Source organism: Channa argus, chromosome 8, assembly GCF_033026475.1.
Source record: "Channa argus isolate prfri chromosome 8, Channa argus male v1.0, whole genome shotgun sequence".
Taxonomy (NCBI): domain Eukaryota; kingdom Metazoa; phylum Chordata; class Actinopteri; order Anabantiformes; family Channidae; genus Channa; species Channa argus.
The window spans coordinates 24,244,337-24,260,661 of NC_090204.1; the positions used below are offsets into that span (position 1 = coordinate 24,244,337).

Consider the following 16,325-nt stretch of genomic DNA (forward strand, 5'->3'; position numbering starts at 1 on the left):
TTGGTGCAAAGCTTCCCTGTGAGGAGTCAGGAATCAGAGAGTGAGAAAAAGGTTGGCCCAGGCCTGGGTTAGGTATCACATACCAGGGGCCCTGGACCCCAAATCAGCACTGTCTAGACTCTCTGGCACCTGCCTCTGCTTATTTACCACAGACAGCCACTGGAGGCCCCGTCAGGGCCGCAGTGCCATACTGCAATCAAACAACACAGCCACCTCCACCTCTAATCATCACTCCCTCACTCATGACATCCCTGTTCTGGAAACCCCACATCCAGTACACCAAATGTTGACCCCAATAAAAGCTGCATGGGGGGGCCAGGGCCAGGTCTGATTACCAAAGCATCTAGTTAGCAGTGAGTTACACAGAGAAAAATCCACCTGAAAAAAATTCTGGTTTACCTGATCCCCTTCCCAATGACCAATTTCACATTTACATGACAGTTCAGAAGAATTCGGACTGTAACCTCGTACTTTAAGTTTATGTAAATGCACTGAATCACAGATAGGGCAGTCTGCGTAATTGCAGGGCCACATAGCCTCTGAATTTGAAGCAGGTGTGTGTGAGTGTGTGTGTGTGTATAATATAATATGCATAAATATATATATATTTGGACTTTGAGCAAGAGTTAGCAGGCCTCAGGGTGGGGTCAGAGGTCACATCCTGGTCATGCTGGTAGCCAGCATCCCTTCTACCACAGGGGACCCTGATGTTCAGATTTGCTGCTGATGTGAGCTTCTGAACAAACAGCTGGCTCCCCTGACCACATGCCTAGTTTTACACCCAACCTCAACAAACAAAGATGAAATGCATTTAGCTAATCAGTGACTATGAGGGAAGTAAGTGAATGGGTCAACATACAGTGTTAATCTTAGGATTTAAAGCTCAAAGCAATCAGCCTGAGGGTGTTTCATATTCACCAATAAACTTCATTTCCATCATCACAAGTATTCAGTTTAAGACAAACCCTATTGTTTCAGTGCTCCTGTTTTCAGGAGGCGGAAAAGACAGAATGAGCGTGACTAAGCAGCAGTCCTCTGGTGAAGTTTTGTTCCAGAGGTGGTGTACGTTCTCGCTTTTTTCTTGTATTCATTCTTGAGTGTTGTTAGCTGCGGATGCCAGTGTTTTCTGGTCTGTTGGTGCTGTACATTAGCCAGCCTTACCTGCGGTATGCAGTCTGTGTTGGCAAACATGGACTTGAATCTGTCGTCCATGCTGATGTGGTACAGAATGCACATGCTGAGCTGCCTCTGGCCCTCATCAGCTGCAATATAAACAGAGGAGGAGGGAAGTCAATGGATAAATGACTGGTTGTGCTGTAATGCTCTCTGGGATGCCAATGACCACATGTAGGAGAGCTGTGTGTTTTCTGAAAATATTAATGGTCTGAATAGCCTTTTACACAGAGATTCCTGTTGAAGGTCAGTTCGCATTGAGAGCCGAATCAGCACCAGTCAACTGCAGTTTCTCAGTGTGTCGTGTCTCTTGGGCAGCTTAGCAGACAAAAAACAAAGTAGATGTGAACCAGGATACTGGCTTAACAATGCATGCTTTTCATGCTGCTTAAGAAGTAGTGGCAGATTACCAAAGGTAAAAAAAAAAATTACATTATCTTCATTTTTTTCAGTGCACGAAACATTCAGATTTCTACTTCTATGCCAAAACAATGGAAATAAATGGAAAATGGTTTGTGGTGCCGACATTATTTAATGACATTTTCTCAGGTAAAGTGTTGCCAACAAACTATTTAACGCACCCGGCCGTTGCATTTGGAGAGAGGTTTCCTTCATTAGTTTTTATTTTTACCAAATTACACTATGCTGTTTCCCCAAATACTCACCACAGCAACACACATGGATTTATATGTGACTGATAATAGCCCCTAACAAATACTCCATTTCCTCCTGTCTGCTTCCTATAAACTACAGCGAGCAGCTGTTTTATAAAAGTTTTTTAGTGGGAACCAATGGACATGAAAAGCCACAAAGAGTACGGAAGTCAGAAAGTACTACATCCTACAAATAATACTACAATAAATGTTTCTATTGGGAATGGAAAAGAGATTTCATGGATGGATTTTGAAGAATTCTAGCCGTATAATCAAAAAAATGTCTTGGTTAATCTAGATAACACTCAGACCTCTCAGAACAATTTCCAGTTACCATTTCTTTGGTAGAAAGCTTTTCCTAGTTAAACTGTTGACTATGACGTCTGTGGATTATCCTGTGTTACCAGTGACATTACTTTAAATCACACATTTACATTTACTTATTATTTAACATTAAAATATTGATTATTGCAACTTTTTTTTGTGTGTTATGAGTACCCAGAAAAAAAAAAACCTTTCATGTCTAGATATGTTGGAGACTCAATTATGAAACCTTGTAGTCCAAAAAAACAAAAAACAAAAAAAAAACACACAAACTATCTATTTATGGATACATACCGATAAAATACGTTTTTTTGGTTATGCTGTGTAATTTGGGGCTAATTGAGCTTTCAAGATTTGTCTAATAAAATAAGCATAATCCTTGTCCCTGGACTATTGAGATCTTATCAAGTATCAACCGCAGTAAACCTAAGAAAAAGGATTGAGTGTTAGACTGTCACTGAGCCCAGAACCTTTATGAGATTGACCTCTGACCACCTCTGGAGGCCTAGGGGCCTGAAGGAGGAGCCAGACAGGGACAACTAATAGTGTATAGACTACAGTTTGACCCAGGGACTTTTCATTAAGTAAAGTGTTAAGAGAGAAGCTCTTCATTGGACCATAACTACTGACAAACCTTCTGTAATGTCCACCTGTCTCAAAAGCCCAACATTGTCCTGTTAAAACTGGTCCCATGTTTGGTCACTGGTCATACCAGGAGCCTTATTGCTGAGTATTAGATCCAGATGTGCTCAGTGAACCCTGGGGAAAACATGAGGGAGCAAGGACCAAGGGGAGACAGCTTCTAGCTTTAATTGGGAAAACAGGAGGAAGCATCAATTTTACTACCTTTAATAAGTTTAAACTATGCTGCTCGCTGTTCTGGCCATGCATCCAGCGATTGGCCTGTACATGTGCTTCTCATTAGCAATCCTTTACCTCAGCCAGTATCTTAATATGCACATGAAAACAGGCACAGAGGCGCGTGGACACACACATACACACACACACACACACACACACACACAATAAGCTGATCCAGAGCTGCAGAACTTTTTCTCTGCTGGTAGGAACATGGAGGATCCTTTATGGCTGAAGAGAGAGATGCCATTAAATGTTCAAAACACTAGTAGGGTTGGGGCAACAGAAAAAAAAAGAAAAGAAAGAAAAGGTGACGGGAAACTGTTAAGCATTAACTAGACTGTTCAGGGACAGTTAGTGGGAGAGCTAAATTCCAATTACACCCCAGCCTGATTTAAACCTTCGTAAAATTACACCAGCGCACATTAAGAGGCGTCTAGGCTTGGTGTGTGAACAGCACTGCTCCATTTTTATGGCATTTTTTGGATAAATAAGCAAGCTGGTTTAGTCCTCCAAGACATCACACACCACATAACTGGGTAAAATGGTTGCCACCCCCACAAGTCTCCATATTTGTCTTTCCAATGTAGCAACAATCAATCTGCTGCATTACAGAAGGGAAGGGTTGGGTGAGGGGCAATGCTGAAAATAAGGCTGAAGTTATTTTGGTTTTAATTGAATTAAACCCATATTCTTTAAAGCTATGGTCTATAAAATATCATAAAGTGACAAAGTCTCATTTAAAAGCATCGAAAAGGTGAGACGGACTTCTTCTTTTTCCTTTGGGCTGTTTCCTTTCAGAGGTCTCCACAGCGAATCACGTGCCTCCATCTAACCCCGTCCTCTGCATCCGCTTCTCTCACACCGACTAACTTCATGTCCTCCCTCACTACATCCATAAATCTCTTCAAGGTGACACAGACTGAGTTTCTTAATTATCTAACAACTCTTGAGAATCTTTCTCTGTTAATTTCATTTAATTTGATTTTTCACTATCATACTGTAAGCAGGCGTGGAGATGTCAGAAAGAAGTCTGCATTTGCTTTCCTGGACATTGGCAGAGAATAAAACGTCATCACTCGAACCCTAAGCCATTGGATGATGTGCATGCATAAAGAACACGTTGAGTTAAAGGCCATGACCTTTGGTCAACTAAAAGGTCAAAAGTGTCAGTGTGAGCAGGATTTATATTCTTTCTGACATGGGATGGGCTTTTTGTGCCTGACGGCCTCTGTGACTTCATCCACTTTACTCAATGATTAACCAGTTGAGTTGAGGTGAGAAAGAAGCCAGAATATAGATTTTCATATGCACAACCAAATGCTACATAATGAAAGATTTCTTTGGTCAAAAATGCTCAGCATTATTCATGATTTTGAAATGCCATCACGTCCAATAGCTCTCCACAACAGCTGGATTGACCTGTTGGTCTGACTGTTCAAAAAACTACAACTATGCTTTGAATTTAATGATGTACACATCCTGCAATATACAGTAAAACACAAAGAAACAACAGAAGTGTCAGCTTTTCTGGGGTTTCTGCTTCAACAGCTGCCCAAACTTGAAAAAGGCATAAGCCAACCACACTGACTTGAACAGTTTCAGATTTAATTCACAACTCTTATCACGCAATCTGCATTTGCAGCCTGCTGCATCCAGATCACTTACACTACACGTTTGTTTTCCATCTTCCTGGAAACCATGCTTAAGTAGTCACATCCCCTTCCTCCTCTTCTCAATTACTATTATTAATAAGTTCCCCCCCCCATTTCTTGTAGCATTGCAGAGAGCATTTTATTGATCTCATTTTAGGTTGACATGACTTTTTTCCAAGTTTAACCTCACAGTAAGCTCACGCTGACACCAGACTATGTTTGGCATTTTTGCTTTTTGAGGAACTCAAACAAGAAACAGATTTTCATAAAAGATAAAAACCTATTTATTTAATTGAGGTGAATGACCCGCTGTTTAACATGCAGTTGGGAGCCTAGCTTTTCAACAGGTATGAAAACAATAAATGCAGCTGAGAAAGTGGAATCTTCTTATTCTTTTCAGTTTAGGTGTTGGTGGAATGAATCAAGTGGGAGTGGTGCCAAGTGGGGGCTCCCTTTATACTTTCATCTTATCATAAGAGGTTGTGACCTAAGGTCAGATCTGGATGGAGAGAGTGGAGGCTGACAGACCAGCCTCCTCCTTGTCTCTTCTTTTGGGAGATAAGACCAGAGTCCTCATGCACACTGTGTCAGTTCAAAAGAGGACAGCTGGCAGTGAGAGTGGATGATTAATGACACTGCAGCTCTCACACACAGAGAAATACACAGAGACAAAAATACACAAATACAGGCAAACTCAACAGTGTCAGAACTGTGAGCACGCGTGATATTTCAGTGTTAACTTATATTATATGTGTGCATTACTTCCTGAATGAGCAACCCCCACCCCTCACTTCCCAACAAAACAGCCCTCCCTAAATCTCTGAAGACCTCCACCTCTCCGGCCTGCTCCTACAAAAACAACATTTGTGCTGAGGCTCTGGCATGTTATTCTAACAAATATATTATATTAATTATGCACCGTTACCCGAGCCTCCCCCTGAGAGGCTTCAAAAGGCTCGTCAGAGATGCTTCTGACGTGTCATATGACCCCGTGTACTTCCCAGACCTAAAGCCACCTCTGTGTAAAAGCTGCACCTGCACACATATATCTCAGTAATAACAGATTAGAGGCTTCTTTACCGGCTCAGGTGAGTGTTTCTCATGTTTTGGTTTCGGTCTGCAGGACCCTGAAATATTAGTTCCCCTGACACTGAGGCAAACGCATACAATAGAACCCGAGCCATAAACACACAAATACACACACAATAAATCAGTCTAAAACACAACTGCAGGAATAAATGCAAAAACAAACACACGGTGGGGAACACTAACACAGAAACAGTAGTAAGAAGCCAGATTGGTTACCGAGCAGAGAGGAGAGTTTGGGAATGAGACAGGCCTGGACCATCTGGCTGCGCAGCAATGTGTCGAAGGAGAGGTTGAGCAGGAGGCGTAAGGTGGTGCTCAGAAGCTCCTTGTGCTCGGAGGGAACCAGCCGGGCCAACTTCTCAACAGCAAATGTCTCAGCCTGTGGACAACACAGATGGCCTAGATTTTTTCCTTCTCTGAAATACTGTAAGTAATGGAACATAAATCAGTCCCTCCAGGACTTCGGGGACATTTCTGTGATTGTTGCGGCCTGAAATGTCTGATTTTGTGACAGCTTTTCTAAAATACGTTTTTTAAAAAGTAATGCAATTTACATTGTTCATGAGGTTCATGGGAGATAGTTGAATTGATCACTACATTTCACACTCCTGGACAGACCTGGACATGGTTAAGTACAAATGTTTATGTTAAATTATATTTATTAGAATTATATTTAAATGGATGTACAACATAAGATATTGTGAGGTGTAGAAGTATTTAGAACCTTTAGATTTAACAGTGATTAAACTGTGCTTGCTGATTATTGTACAAAAATAAACAATGGGGTTATTGTTACATTACTGTCCCAACATGCAGAAAGTCTATCACAATTTTGTTGTATGAGGAAATTATAAAATACCCCGACAGAAGTTTCTCATCTAAAGCAACAGTGGCAATTTAGGAAGATTTGCACAGAATAGTGCATATGTTGCTAAAGGGTCTCAATGACCGCAGCCCTGCTTGTCTTCCAACTATTCCTGCTCTATCCACTGCTGATTACCTGGATCGTGTGTGCTCAGACAATCAGCAGTGAGTAGGAAATGGATAGTTGGAAAACAAACAGGCCTCTGACCCTTGAGGACCTGGAATGACTACCACTAGCATAAAAGCATTTAATTGACCTTTAGAAGTCTAGTCTTAGGAAAAGGTTCGCAGAACCTACAGGCAGGTGGAGGTGTTGAGCTGATGACACTAAATACAGTTCAAGCACCAACTTTCGACTGGTGACTCTCCATTAAGACGCTGTCCCTGAGATGGGAACATATTTAGATTGCATGCACAAGTTATTACTGTGACTCAGTGTGACACAGTCATGCCAATCTGTCCAGTCCTGCTTGTTAATATGTCAGCTTCCCTCTCCTGTGGTCTCCCCACAACCAGACGTCCCTGTGACGCAACCTGTTCCCAGTTAAAATGCACTCACTGCTACTGTTTGCAAAACCACCTCCAGTCTCACCATCACAAACCAGACCTCGAGTAGTGTAATCAACTGCAGCTTGTGTCAATTACCATTGACATTCCCCTTCCATTAGTGACAGCAGCAGGGGAAAAAAAAAAAAAAAGTCTTATCTGATTAGGAGAAACTATTTGAAACATATTTGCTGAGTAAATAAAACTCGTTGACATACTGTATTATTATGTGATCAGTCTTTTTTTTTTTTTTAAATAAATTAAACCTCAATGGTTATAAATTGAAAAATGCTTTCCCCCCTTGTGTAAACTGATAAATAAAACCTAACTAAGTTAAATAGAAGTCAAAGTGATGAAACCACTATTTTCCTGCTGGACACATGCTTGAGCGGGCCTAAACCCCCAGAAGGGTTCTTTAATCTGAATCAAAGATACACTGAGGGGAAAACAAGGAGATAAAACCAGTTCCTAACTGGGTCTGGCTTTGATAAAGACCTACAGACTGACTAAAATTGGAAACAGGTGGAGCTAGATTAGGGAAAAGTCAGAGTGGTTAGGTTCCTATAGAAGCGCTATGGGACATGTGGCCAAAAGTGGTCCCTCTTAGCATTTTTAAATTGAAATATGATCAGCAGGGTTTCCATGCTATTTCTAAAGAGTAACAGCTATTTGTCAAAATTTTCTTTGGAGTGTTTTACAGAACAAATAAATAATGTGCTTCCTTTAAATGTGACTAATTGAGTTTAAATTACACAAAACATTGTACATTAATTAGAGCACATTAGTTATATATATAAAGAATTAGGTGATTGATTTTATTGGATCAGTATAAATCCATGACTCATGAAAACCTCAAATGATGCCAGGTATTTTAAGAAAAAAGATGTTGGGCTGAGCTGCTCCAACAATCAGCTAATAAACCTACAAACGGAATGAAAAGTAAAAGACCAGACAAACTAGCAGTGAGTCTTTTAACAACGTGTTTGGTTAAATATAAATACTATGTATATTACCTCCAATGTGTAGAGTCTACCCACAATAACATTACTACTCATCTCCTTTTTTGCTCTGTTTCAATCTCACCATGTCATTCTTGTTCTCCAGGAAGATGGAGAGCTTCTTGAGGAAGGAGACGCTGACCAGCAGCAACTCCTCGTCGTCTCGGTCGAGAATCTTCACCAGCATGTGCACAATGTTTTTATTCCTCATCTTCAGCTCCGTGCGAGTGTCCTCAGCCAGGTTCAGCAGCAGACACAGAGCAACTGCAGGGTCAAAGATGACAGAGAGAAATGAGAGAATGAGCTACGAGAAAAGGATTCATATTCTCGGTTTAAGAGCAATTTCATATAGTGCCAAAAAAATAAAACTCAGACCCATATAACCCACCTCTACATTGCAGCATCGGGGATCATAGAATAATACTGTATGTACGTCCCTGGATATTCGATAAAGTTCACTGTACCTCTCAGAAGCTGCTCCTGTTTGGTAAGAAGGCTCTGGTACTTTTTGATTGACTTCTCATGTTCTTTCTTTAGATTTTGGTTCTCAGAGGATTCTTCATGTGAAATCAGTCAAGGAACTTACAATGTACTTAACGAAATAGCATAACCCCCAGGATTTGTCTTCTTATTTTCTGTGTGTTTAAATTCTAAAACACTTGCATCATCAATAAAATCTTTTACAGCTGAAACTCCTCCCAGGGATGCTTCCTAAGAAAGGATATAGGCCTTCTTCTTCTTCTGCAGCTCATCTTGCCAGAGGTCATACCTCTTCAGCTCATGCTCGATGATGTTCATGCACAGGGCCCCAATCTTGAAATGTGTGACCAGGCCGTGGAACTGGGAGAAACTAAAGAGGCAAATTATGAGGGAGAAAGAAAGAGACCTACATTTATCCTAAAGTGGATCTTAAAAACTAAAATCATATTTTGGATTCCAACTGGGAGCTGTCATTAAAATGACCCAATCAGTCACCCCTGAAGTAGTTTACAAAGTAAACCGTCAAAGTCAAAACACATTCAGTCAAACCGTGTGTCCTGGTCTGGCGTATAATCAGCCTAACTTGAAATGTTTCACAATCCAAATAACATAACATGGAGATGGACCCAAGCCAAGAATGACTATCAGTTTTCAGACGTACACGTCCTCTCGCAGCCTAAATCAGCTCTGACAGACGTTTATGTATTATTGGAGTGAGGGCTAATTTTAGTGTTTCCGAAGCCCCAGTTGGAGAGTGAAACTTCAGTACTAGGTACGCAGCCAAAGGTAGAGAACTACTGTAGAAGAGTGGGAGAGCAGTGAAATCAGAAGTATGCAGAGACAACTGACTATGAGGACCAGTGATGTTTAAACATAAAGTCAGACGTAGTGCTCACAAAGAGGCAAAATGTTTTGGACGGCCCTAACTTGAATTAGGGTTGTGTTCCAAATCTATAAAAACAACAACCCAAAAGTATGTAGATATACTTATGGCTCAGTTGGATCAGTTTTTCTTGGTTTGAGCTCCTTAGTTTTATTGAAGGCTAATCTTAATGCTACAGGATTTTTTTTTTGTTATTTTTTGTCCTTTCGCTTTATCCTGTGAGTTCAGGGTCGGAACAGCGGATCATTTGTCTGCATGTTGATTTGTTACAGTTTTCACGCCCTTCCTGACGCAACCCTCCCCAATTTCTACCGGGCTTGGGACCCGCACTGAACAGCTGGGGAGGGGAAAGGGCTGTTGGCGGTTCAGTGTCTTGTCCAGAGACACTTTGACATATAGCTGAGACCGGGATAACAGTGTTAATCAAGCATTGTTGGTCTGTTCCATTCAACATTTTAATTCCCCAATTTAAACAGCTCTGTGACGAAATGTACAGAACCTGACTGTACTGCACCGAACCTAGAACCTTCCAAAACCTCTGGGGTGAGTTACAATACTGTTTGCACGCTGGACTTCATGCTCATAGACGTAGACCTGATAATGATAACATGGCTGTAATGTTCTGCTGTCAATAAAACAAGTTCGGTTCGGTTTAAAAAAAAACAAAAAAGTTAACAGTGTGTTGGTACCACTTTGGTTTGTTAAGGTAGATTATTAGGTGATTGGCAGCAAAGTGGAAGAGTGGTAAGCACTCTTGCCTCACAGGTCCAGGGTTCGATTCCCGGACCAGACCTTTCCGTTTGTTTCCCCCGTGTTTGCGTACTGTAGGTTTTCACCGGACGCGCCGCAATGTTGTTGTACACCTTGTATGTACACTGACAAAATGAAGCTCTTAAAAGTTACGGAGGTTTGGTGTAACAACTGTGTTTCATGGACAAACACAGCCCCATTTATACAGTACATTTAGTATTTGCGTATCCAATACATTCACAGTTTTGTCAGTGTGTATGGATATGGGTGTATACATTTTCAGCAGCACATGGACAGTCTAATCCTCAAAACCCATAGCCGCTGCTACTGACTCCAACAAAAACATATATTGGAAGAACAGTCTATGTCATGCTAGAAAAGCATGGGCTGCTTTTCTGCTTTAAAACGATATGACACAACAAGGTACATCCGGTCTTCTGCATGTGTTGTGAATAGGTTTACCTGGAGAAGCAGAAGAAGACATAAATGATGGTTGTTGCTAGGTCAACGCTCTGCTTCCAGTCCTCCCTCAGGACTCTGGCCAGGGCTCCAAGGGCCGTCTCTGACATAATCAACAAAGATACACATAATGCACATACACAGAGATACTGAAATTGAACAGAACAAAGAGTCAGTTCAAATTAGAGCAAAGCGGCTGTGTGTGAAAGTCAGTCAGACTGAGCAGATGCGAGTGCAGCTGGAGGTTAATTTAAAGAAGCATGTGGGAATGTGATGAGATTGGAGTTCCTAGGGGTTTTGAGCTGTGGGTGCTTCTCAACATATTGTGCATCCCAAGGTTTTTCTCTTCTTTCCAGGCTGACCCCAGCCCTCTGGGTTCACACGAACACTTGGCTCTTATCAACACTGGACCGGTTGATGCTGTGCGACAGACAGATTGAGCTGACAATGCTTCATGACAGATACAAATGAAACTGTGCCATCTCACGAAGGCTGCAGAAGTTGATGGCTCCGTGCTGTTGCTCAAGAAACAGCCCAGTTGTCACGGAAGGGAGCAGAACTGAAGCTGAGCTGTTTTCTTTGCAAGTCAAGGAGGAGCAGATTGGACAAGCTGATAAAATTGAGCTCATATTAGCAGGCAACATATTATGTTCTTTGAATGATTTTCCTCCAAATATTAGGTTTGCACTTGATAACTGATGACTTGGTTTCCAAGGAATTAAAAGCATTCAAAAAAATAAAGGAAATAGTACTATGTCAAACAACACTTCACATGGAGCATTCATTTCCCTCCCATGGTCTTTCTCAGCAGATGAAATCAACAGCTGACTGTTTGTTCAGCTGTTTGCTCAGTTAGAACTTCAAATGATAACTGTACCAACAGTCAGCAGATGGCCATAACACCAAACCCTTCTTTAAACAAATACAGGAGATATCAACGATTTACTCCCCATATGTAACCACCTGACAAAGGCTTCAAGTAATTACTAAAAAAAATTAAAAAAAGTATTACTACGAGCCCAATTCCAAAGAAGTTGGGACAGTATGTAAAACCTAATTAAAAACAGAATGCAATGTTTTGAAAATCTGATGAACCTAGATTGTATTCACAATAGAACATAAACACCATATCAGATGATGAAACAGATATTTTGCCATTTCATAGAAAATATTATCTCAGGCGCAACAAAAGGCTGGAAAAGTAATTGGTACAAATCAAAAACAAATGGAGCACTTGACAACTAATTCGGTTAACTGGCAACAGCTCAGTAACACGACGGGGTATAAAAGGAAAATTTCAGAGAGGCAGAGCCTGTAAAGATGAGCAGGGCTTCAATAATCTGTGACACACTACGCCTAAACTGGTGGAACAATTTCAGAAAAATGTTCCTCACTGTAAAACTATGAAGACTTTGGACAAAACTGGATGCGTAGGAGCTTTATTACAGACAGTTGTTAAAGGAAGAGGGGATGCTACACAATCGCAAACACCCTCCTGTTCCAACTCATTTGGGATATGTTGCTGCCATCAAATTCAAAATGATCTAATATTTTTTAGAAAATGTATGTACATCTGATATGTATTATGTCCTATTCTATGTTATGTTCTATTATGAATAAAATATGGGTTGATAAGATTTGCAAATCATTGCATCCCAACTTCTTTGGAATTGGAGTTGTATTATTGTCATCAATAAATATTGCAAATTATTCTCTCATTTAATTTATTGATCGGTCAATGAGAGGACCTTAAAAAATGTCCTTGATTGTGTCCTGGAGCCAGCCATAATGCCAAAACATATTATTTGACAACCAAGCCAGAAAAACAACAGGAAGAAGTAATAAGAAGTGGGAGACAGCTGTTTAAGATGCTTTTATCCAAAGCGACTTACTGTACAAGTAAAAGTCAAGGAGAAGATATTGAAGCAAAGTGCTATGAGAAGAAGCATTTCTGTGTCATGAGATCCAAGCGCAAAAAAGGACAGATTAAAAAAAGTTCTAAGATTTAGGTGCATGAGAGGTTGCGGAGGAGTATTGTTGTCAGTTATTTGAATACTGGGAGTGAGGCTGCTGAGTGTGCAATGTTAGGTGGCTTGTTACACCTTTGTGGGACCACAGAGCTGAAGACTTGTGTTTGGGAGCTTTTGTGATGGGATCATCAGATGCCAATCATTGGCAGAATATTTGCAGATACAACCTTGTGTTGGTGCACAGACGACTTCCAGGACTTTGTACTACAGACATATTTTAGTTACTACCAAAAAGTGGTATTGGGATTCAATACGCAGCCTTTTGGATCAGCAGTTAGAGAGCATCAACATGCTACATACTTGCAAGCCATTTTTAATACTTTAAAAGTACATAAAATACATAGTATTCTATATTATACTAAATGGGAAATATTTTTCTTTTTTAATTTGGGTGACCTGAATATTTACACTCAAAGTGCCAACTAAAACAGAACAAGGTACCGTTCTGTAAGAGTTCCTCCAGGTTGTCAGGATTACGAGCAAGCTGGAAGATGAGTGTGGCTCCTCTGATCTTCTCCTGGATGTCCTCATAGAGCAGCTCCACATACTCATCAATGTTGTTGATGCTTGCCTCCTCATCCAGCTGGAGGAAGTAAAAACCACACAGTACGCTCAGCGTCAGGACTGGGTGACTTCTATATTGTACTCACGAGTATAATTTACAATGGAATGTACTAAACACAATATGGACATCAATCATTCCTCTCTGATCCTACCTCTACTCCTGTGTAGGGCTTGAAGTCTCGTGGTGAAATGCATTTCTTTTCTTGGTTTTCTGTAAATGGCAAAGCTAAGCATCACAAAGAGGCCTGTGGTGACAGAACGATTACAATGTGGAACACTTTTAATGATGAATGTATCGGCGTGTAACATTAACTTGATGCGGTCACACTAAACTCTCCAGTACCATTTGACTGTTTTCGGTTTTGCAGATAGAAGAGCAGCTGCTCCACCTCGCGGAGTTTAGACGGGTGAATCAGCCGACATTCCTCCACCACCTTCTGAGCCAAGGACGAGGTGTCTGTGTTCGCATTTAGGCTTTTCAGGCGAATACTGAGGGCAGCAAAGATGAAAACAACAATAAATCCCAGGTTTTCAGAGAGTACAAGCTTCAAAAACACTATCTGGATGACAAAATCATGATCCTAAAAAAGATGCAACCTGGGACTTTGATAATCACACACAGAGGTAGTTGCTCTTTACTACAATAATCTGTGTCAAAGGTAATATTCAAAATGGCATTATTTAGACAACGTGTGCCATTTTTACATTTTCTGACACTCTTTGCGTTCTCCAACCATGGGGTCTCCCAGCTCCCCCAGGATAGTTGCCTCCACCTCATACTGAACAACCAGAGCTTTCTCAGTTGGGTGGACATCCAGAGTACAGCCCCTCACGCGCCTGTGGGTAACACACAAAGATACAATTCACATTGACTAAAACTCAAATAAGGGTATGTAACAACATTTGCCATGTTGGCCTCCGACTGTGGTAAGTAGATCTTGAGGCCACTGCATGTTTATGTGACACGCAGAGCTGGAGAAGACAATGATGCTCTGCCAGCTTCCAGATTGTGATGGTTCCAACGGGACTGAGCTGCATCAGAGCTACACGTTTCCACAGCAACACAGATGAGGCCTGTAAAATCTCCCTAATCAGGTTAACGTTGAAAAAGCCCATTGGAAACACCAGGTCAATGTTAACGTTGCCGCTGCACCTTTTCTCCCTCTATTCAAACATTTTCACAGAACCCGAACGTTATTTTAAGCAAAAGTGAAAACGGTCACCAGCCAGACGATAACAACAGCTCGATTATCTTTGGATGTCACGCGTCTTTTGTTCGTTCACATCCTCAAATGACTGGATCTCGTTGCCCCGTTGCCGTTAGCCGGTACACGGCTAACACTGGGCTCTGACGGCTAATGTTAGCGGTGGCCACTATAATCTGCCAACAAACGCTCTGTCATTGCTCTAAGTCATATAAAAAAATAGAATTATTATCAATATTTTTGCTGTCACTTGGGTCCATAGTCAGTTATCGCTGCAGTCATTCAATTAAATGTGCTGTCGTGCTGTCAACGAACATCCCGCGGGCGTTTTATTGACGAACCTAAGGATTAAGCTCCCAGAGTAAACGCGCTAGCAGCCGCCGTTACCTTTTCAGATAGCGCGGGTCTCCGGGTTCCATGTTAGATGAAAAACTAAGAGCGAGTTTCTCTCATGTCAGGCGGCCACGGCTGCTGGTGAGGGGCGGATGTTATTTATCTCCTCAGCTTGTTGCCTAGGAGGCGGCGCCGCTCCCCGGCATCCGAAACAAGCGTCCCGGAGACACTGCTGCCACCTGTGGCTCCGGAGGCTGGAAGTCCGCTGGAACTCACCCCCATCGGATTCACGTTCAGAAACTATGGGAAAACATACACATTTAAAATTGGTAAATAAAATGTATATAACAAAGCCTAATATAATATACTACCCGTGTAAAATAAAATGTTATAATATAAAATGTTATATATAAAATAATATATACATACTTCTGTTAATATTAAGTTACATTTTTTATTTTAGGTTATTTCATTTTCCACTCGAGAAAGATATGAGAATAGGCCCAGAGCTGAATAGAATCATTTAGTTGAAGAATGAGTTATTAAAGCATTAGCAACATATTAGTAACCGCTGTCATCTCCAGACTGTCCTCCGATGACTCAGCTGTGTCTTTCATCATGGACTTTGTGAACTGCTGTGAGCACATCCACCTCTGCTTAAACACCAGTAAGACGAAGGCGATGGTGATAGAGATCCGGTGAAGGACACTACCTCGAACACCAGTGAACTTCCAGGGCCTGGACGTTAAGAGAGTGGACAGTTCTAAGTACCTGGGTGTTCAGCTCAAGCATAAACTGGACTGGTCCCACAACACAGGCCCCCTGTACAAGAAGGGCCAAAGTCTGAGGAGACTGATCCCCCTTGGAGTGTGCAGGCCTCTGCCAAGGACATTCTATGATTCCCCACTGTGGAATTAATAAAGCTTGATCTGATCTTCTATATTTTTAAAAGGTCCGACAGGAAATAACTCGAAATAAGTTTTAAATTATGTGTAAATGTGTTCAACAAAATACAAAACAAATATCTGATTTACCTTGTTACATATGCTAGAAATACTCGGGTAGGCGCTATAACAACTTCAGAAACACCTTGATAGTTTTTAAAACCTGTTTTAAGGAGCCAGGCTTTGTTATTTGGAACCTATCAATAGATTTTATTGGGCATGGACCACAAAAACACAGGAGTTGAACTAAGTCTGTATGTAGTGTGTTTGTGCACTGGAGTACACTCGGAGATCATTCTATGATAAAACACTGAACATTCATTGAATTCCACGTCCCACAATTGAGCTGATAACCAGAAAATTCTAAAGAACACGTTCCACAAATTAATTCCACAGAAACTTCAAAGGTAAAACACTTCAAAGGCAGTTATGTGACACTTTACATACATTTCTTTATTTACCGAACCTTTTAAGACGCAGTACAAACGGAGAACCAACACAGAGAAAACTCCCGTTG

General features: G+C 41.2%; 1 protein-coding gene across 3 annotated transcripts in view; it reads right to left on the minus strand.

Annotated features, from left to right (window-relative positions):
- Positions 1 to 15,090, minus strand: part of kifap3a (kinesin-associated protein 3a) — a 28,716-nt gene extending 13,626 nt beyond the window's left edge. For 2 of the 3 annotated variants that reach the window (XM_067513948.1, XM_067513947.1), the window contains exons 1-11: positions 14,919 to 15,089; positions 14,032 to 14,163; positions 13,670 to 13,815; positions 13,479 to 13,537; positions 13,204 to 13,345; positions 10,736 to 10,835; positions 8,884 to 9,010; positions 8,625 to 8,721; positions 8,246 to 8,424; positions 5,969 to 6,131; positions 1,162 to 1,262 (exon numbers count right to left, since the gene is read on the minus strand). In XM_067513948.1, the coding sequence (XP_067370049.1) occupies positions 1,162 to 1,262; positions 5,969 to 6,131; positions 8,246 to 8,424; positions 8,625 to 8,721; positions 8,884 to 9,010; positions 10,736 to 10,835; positions 13,204 to 13,345; positions 13,479 to 13,537; positions 13,670 to 13,815; positions 14,032 to 14,163; positions 14,919 to 14,950 (1,278 nt within the window). In that variant the 5' untranslated portion in view covers positions 14,951 to 15,089. Of the gene's footprint in view, positions 1 to 1,161; positions 1,263 to 5,968; positions 6,132 to 8,245; positions 8,425 to 8,624; positions 8,722 to 8,883; positions 9,011 to 10,735; positions 10,836 to 13,203; positions 13,346 to 13,478; positions 13,538 to 13,669; positions 13,816 to 14,031; positions 14,164 to 14,918 lie in introns of all 3 variants that reach the window. The other variant, XM_067513946.1, reaches the window with a different exon arrangement.
- Positions 15,091 to 16,325: the final 1,235 nt, after the last annotated feature.